The sequence below is a fragment of the Antennarius striatus genome, chromosome 17 (assembly GCF_040054535.1).
Source record: "Antennarius striatus isolate MH-2024 chromosome 17, ASM4005453v1, whole genome shotgun sequence".
Lineage (NCBI taxonomy): Eukaryota > Metazoa > Chordata > Actinopteri > Lophiiformes > Antennariidae > Antennarius > Antennarius striatus.
Window position 1 is genome coordinate 1673686 of NC_090792.1, and position 6016 is coordinate 1679701.

General features: G+C 41.9%; 1 protein-coding gene across 1 annotated transcript; it reads left to right on the plus strand.

The window, feature by feature from the left end:
• The first annotated feature begins 958 nt into the window (after positions 1-958).
• Positions 959-5667, plus strand: LOC137611197 (kelch-like protein 10). The gene is made up of 7 exons (XM_068339266.1): positions 959-1092; positions 1531-2005; positions 2310-2924; positions 3283-3432; positions 3623-3951; positions 5071-5251; positions 5599-5667. The coding sequence occupies exons 1-7, from the start codon at positions 959-961 to the stop codon at positions 5665-5667; spliced, it is 1953 nt and encodes a 650-aa protein (XP_068195367.1).
• The last annotated feature ends 349 nt before the right edge of the window (positions 5668-6016 follow it).

Genomic DNA, 6016 nt, shown 5'->3' on the forward strand with positions numbered 1-6016 from the left:
AGAGAACCTCAGCATCTTCATCTCTGCTACCTCCAGCTCTGTCTCCTGTCTTTTCCTCAGTGACACTGTCTCTAGACCAAACAACATCGCTGGTCTCACCACAGTTTTGTACACCTTTCCTTTCCTTTTAGCTGAAACTCTTCTATCACACATCACACCTGACACTTTCCTCCACCCGTTCCATCCTGCCTGGACACGCTTCTTCACCTCTTTTCCACACTCTCCATTGCTCTGGTCTGTTGACCCTAAGTACTTCAAATCCTCCACCTTCTTGATCTCTTCTCCCTGTAGCCTCACTCTTCCACTTGGGTCCCTCTCATTCACACACATGTACTCTGTCTTACTGCGGCTAACCTTCATTCCTCTCCTTTCCAGGACAAACCTCCACCTCTCTAGCTTCTCCTACACCTGTTCCCTGCTCTCACTGCAGATCACAATGTCATCTGCAAACATCATAGTCCATGGAGATTCCTGTCTGACCTCGTCTGTCAGCCTGTCCATCACCATAAGTAGAGTAGAGATTCAAATTTATCCATGCAATTTGAATGGGGTTGCTAACGAGTAATAATAAATTTGTTAATTAATTAAACTGCATTAATATGAAATACAAATGAATCAATTAACAAATGTATTATTACTCGTGGGCAGCCCCGTTCAAATTACATATAGGTGGATCAAAGCCAGATTGATGATAATCCCTGCCCTTTGATCTGTGGCCTTTCTTACTAATTTACAGAGAGACAAGAGTAATTATCAGGTTTATTATGTTCCTAAACTGAGCCAGAAACCTGTCGTAACTATCCATTCCACTTTGATGTCTTCTTTGGAGTGACCCTTCCTCACTTCATAAATTTCTCGTTACATCTTTTTAGCTGTAATGTCTGTCTTCTGATCTCCTGTTTCATCCTTAATCTCCTCAATATATAAACCCGTTCGCTGACAGTTTAATTGATTTGTGATGGCAACATACTCAAAAACACCAAGAGAAACAAGACAAGCTCTGGAGCCATTATGTGATGCAGTCCTCTGCTCTGGGGATGTTAGCATTCATGTTCACAGCATCATCATGCGTAGCTGCAGTCCATACTTCCAGTAAGTTATTTAATATCAATGTATTATATTATAGTTAATCTTCCTTCACACCCTGATCACACTCACCACCAGGCGGTGATCAGTTGACACCTCAGCTCCTCTCTTTACCCGAATGTCAAGAACATATGGCTGTAGATCAGCTGACACAACTACAAGGTTAATCAATGACCTGTGACCTTGGGTTCACTGGTACCAAGAGTTCTAGTGACACCCTGATGCTCAAACACTGTGTTAGTTATGGACTAACTGTGGCCAGCACAGAAGTCCAACGACTGAACATTTGGTTCCGGTCAGGCAGGCTGTTCCTCCCAATCACACCCCAATCACATGACATCAGGTTATGATGTCATTGCCCACATGATGCCATATGATTTAGCATTGTTTGTTTGTTTTCAGTTTGGTCATTACAGATACTTAATTAGCTTTCTTTATACACAGGGCCCTTTTCTACCAACACGCAGGTGGTAGAACATATTTTACTGTCCCAGACATGCTTGCAGAGGTGATGAAGGTCATCATTGACTTTGTATACTCAGGTTCTGTCTCTGTGACAGAGGACAACGTAAAACAGCTGCTTAGAGCATCTGACTTTTTGGATATGCCTGACATTATAGAGGCGTGCAACAACTTCCTAGAAGAGAATCTCTCTCCGGAGAACTGCATCGGTGTTCGTCGATTCACCATCTCACGGCCTGAAGTGCAGCACAAAGCTCACTTCCTGTTAATGAATAGGTTTGAGGAGGTTGCTTTCAGCGAGGAGTTCTTGGAGCTCTCTTTGCAGGAACTCACTGAGATCCTTAATAGTGATGAGCTCAATGTGAATGAGGAGAAAACCGTGTATGAGGCCGCTGTTAGGTGGATCAACCATGCACCTGAGCAAAGAATCTTACATTTACCTGCACTCTTGTCAAGGGTAAGACAACATTTTGTCTTTATGTTTAGTTAAAATGTTCAAGCTCAGTAGTTTGCTTGTCTTTTACTTGGGTGCTTCTATACCTGCAGCTAAATTAAAATCTATCAGAATAAAGTAACAATAACATATTTTTGTCATTTAGTTTTGGTATGAGTCCTATTAATACAAACACATTTCCAATGTTAAAAGTCATATCAGACTGAAATCAGTGTTGTTGTTTTTATTGTAGTTGCTTTTTGTCACAAATATGGAATATCCTGATTTCCTTCTGTGCAATTCATTTCCTCTTCTGTTTCTTCTGTAGGCTCGGCTGGCCTTGAGCAGTACCGACGACATTAACATCCTGATGTCCGATCCTTATTTGTGCGACAACCCTCAGTGTATGCAAATTCTAAATGACAACTTGCGACTCAAACATCAGCTGTCCAATATGGTCATGCCCATTAGATTTTGCACTAACTTTGCTGCGCGTCCTCGTTTACCTAACGCCATCATTTTTGCCATTGGGGGCTGGAACGCTACCAATGTAACTAACATCATCGAGGTTTATGATTTCCGTGCTGATTGCTGGTTGGACATAACAGATCATCAGGAATTACCTCGTGCTTATCATGGCACTGTCTCACTCGATGAGTTTATCTACTGTATTGGTGGCTTTGATGGGAAAGAGTCTTCCAACAGCATGCGCAAATTTGATGTGAAAAGATGCGTTTGGCTTGAGGCAGCACCAATGCACCACCGCCGCTGCTATGTAAGTGTTGCTTCTTTGAATGGATATATTTATGCATTCGGAGGTCGTGATGGGACACGTCGCCTGAGGACTGCAGAGCGCTACAGACCTGAGACCAACCAGTGGAGTCTAATCGAACCAATGAATGACATCAGGAGTGATAGCGGTTGTGCAGCGTTCAATAACAAGGTGAGTGAAGTAACGCAGCAGTTGGAAATTGCTCTGGAGTTGTTTTAATGCTGACAGGAAATGGGTGCCATCAATTACCTGTTTTTTTGTTAACCTTTTGTGCTTATTTGGAATACTGTGCCAGAGTTTAGAGCTCCACTAAATGCTTTTTAGCAAACAATATGAAGAATATCTTATTTTCTGTGAATGAATTTTTTAATTAAAAGATTTATGGACTACACTATATGCTGGAAAGCATTCAATATTTGTACAAATTGGGATTATTATTCAATTATATAAAAATGACCTTATTCAGCAGGGGTTATGCCACGAACAGCCATCTTTGTTAACTGCCTTTTCCCCCTCCATTTCTGTCCAGATTTACATTTGTGGTGGTTTCAATGGGGATTCTTTCCTTTATAGTTGTGAATTTTATAATCCAGAGTCCAACCAGTGGACAATGGTCTCCGACATGAACACCAGACGCAGTGGACTAGGAGTCATTTTGTATAACAACTACATCTTTGCAGTGAGTAAATAAAGAACTAACATATACTAAGGCCAGTAATTACATCTAGTAGAGCTAAGTGCTGACAATGCCCCTTGTTTTATGTTTAGATGGCGTTACACATGCCATGTTCACAATCTTAAACTTTTTTAGCACGCTTCACAATATGTTAAATTTGATTTATTTTGATTAATTTATTTTGTTCTTATAGCTCGGTGGCTTCGATGGCAGAACACGTTTAAGGAGCGTTGAGGCCTACGACCCAGAGAACGATCAGTGGCATGAACTATCATCGATGTGCATCACCCGCAGCAACTTTGGCGTTTCAGTGATTAACAACATGCTTTTTGTCATAGGAGGCTTCAACGGTATGACCATCAGCAATGATGTTGAGTACTATGATTCAAAAACTGCTAGATGGGCTACAACCTATCAACTGGGATGTCCTCGCAGTGCTCTCAGCTGCTCTGCCGTGTCCAATCACCCCAGCCTGAAACAATACACCACCAGGCGTGACACCCTGCCACTATTAGAGGAAGTGTAAAACTTGGAGTCTACAAGATCAAAGCTAACGTTTATGAACTCCTCTTTCAGCACAGTTGTACTCAGTACCGCAGGCACGCTTGAAAAAACTGTATGATAAAACTTTAGGTTGGAAGGTAGGTACACACGTAGGCAGGTAGGTGGGTAGGTGGATGTCTGTGTGGGTTCTCTCCAGGTGCCCCGGCTTCCTCCGAACTCCAAAATCATACAGCTTGAGTGAACTGGTCACACCAAATTGTCCAAAAACGAATATATTACAATATAATATAATATAATATAATATGTCTGTGTGGGTTCTCCCCGGGTGCCCCGGCTTCCTCCCACCTCCAAAATCAAGCAGCTTGGGTGAATTGATCACACCAGATTGTCAAAAAAGTAGTATTTTTAATTGAACAGCATAGAATAGAATAGAATAGAATGGAATAGAATAGAATAGAATAGAATAGAATAGAATAGAATAGAATAGAATAGAATAGAATAGAATAGAATGTGTGGGTTCTCTCCAGGTGCCCCGGGATCCTCCCACCTCCAAAATCATAAAGCTGGAGTAAATTGATCACACCAAAATGTCAAAAAACTATTATTATAATATAATATAATATAATATCTTTTAATATAATATAATATAATATAATATAATATAATATAATATAATATAATATAATATAATATAATATAATATAATATAATATAGTATATCTGTGTGGGTTCTCTCCGGGTGCCCCGGCTTCCTCCCACTTCCAAAATCACGCAGCTTGAGTGAATTGATCACACCAAATTGTCAAAAAAGTATTATTATTAACATAATATAATATAGTATAATATAATATCGTGGCTCACTGGAGTCGTGCCTGGAGATTGCCATGCCTCACGCCCTAAGTCAGCTGGGATAGGCTCCAGCTCCCCGTGACCCGCTACGGCGGATAAAGCGGTTCAGAAGATGAATAAATGAATGAATAATGTGATATGTCTGTGTGGGTTCTCTCCAGTTGCCCCTGCTTCCTCCCACCTCCATCATACAGCTGAGAGAATTGATCACACCAAGTTGTCAGAAGTGTTTTTCTACATATAAGGTCCTCGTCGTTGCATCCACGTTTTCGCCTTGTGTTTGTGCAGGGCGGAGTACCCTCACCTCAGCCGACACAACATCTACATGTCCAGTAACCTGACCCCCACCCTCTACGCCACCCCTGCTGGGTTCACGCTGGACCTGGCCATCCACATGGGTGTGGACAACCCCGGACATCCCTTTGTCAAGACTTCAGGCATTGTGGCAGGAGACAAGGAGTTGAATGAGGTCAGGCTTTTTAAACTGGCACATGTAGGCTTGTCGTGGCTAGGTGAAAAGAAGGTATTGGAATCTATCAGTGCAACAGCAGTCCAAACACGCTGTAAATATGAACATATATTGTGGTAAATATCCTTGTGGTATCTTGTGGGGAGGGCTTTGGGAGTAGGGAGTTTGGGGCCCTTTGCTGAGGGCTGTCCAATCCTGGTATAACCGAAGCATTGCCATCAGTAAGTCAGACCTGTTCCAGGTGCCAGTTGGACGGGGGGGCTGCCCTTTATGAATTTCTAAGCACAATTTCATCTCTGCTTTTTGCAGATCATTCCTTATTGGCCTCATAAAACCTGGACCTTCAGCGTGCACTGGGGCTGTTTGCAGCTGAGAGCAACGCGAGTGGGATGAGGATCAGCAGCTTCAAATCCTAGGCTGTGGTTTTCAACCGGAAAAAGTTGGTCTGCCCTCTCCAGGTCGATGGGGAGTCTTTGTCCCAAGTGGAAAATCTTTAAAAATCTTTTGTCCGTTTTGTACGAGTAAAAAGGACTATTGTATCACTTTAAATATATAAAACAAAAACACACAATTCAAACAATCACATCTGCATACTCTGCATCTGAGTTCTGGCTCAGGTCTCCTTAAACTGACCGTGATGGAATCTTCAGATATATACGAATGTTTGTACATGGAAAATATTGCTTGCAAAATGTTGTCAAGTTACCATCGACCAGGACACAAAATGGAGCAAAGTGGCAGTCAAAACAGCACCAGTGTCATTGT

What these genes read in the sequence shown, in the direction of transcription:
- LOC137611197 (XM_068339266.1), top strand. Translation starts at nt 959, where the DNA reads ATGGCAACATACTCAAAAACACCAAGAGAAACAAGACAAGCTCTGGAG. An exon ending in GTGCAGCGTTCAATAACAAG is followed by an intron (nt 2,925 to 3,282) that starts GTGAGTGAAGTA and finishes ATTTCTGTCCAG; the next exon opens with ATTTACATTTGTGGTGGTTT. An exon ending in ATAACAACTACATCTTTGCA is followed by an intron (nt 3,433 to 3,622) that starts GTGAGTAAATAA and finishes TTGTTCTTATAG; the next exon opens with CTCGGTGGCTTCGATGGCAG.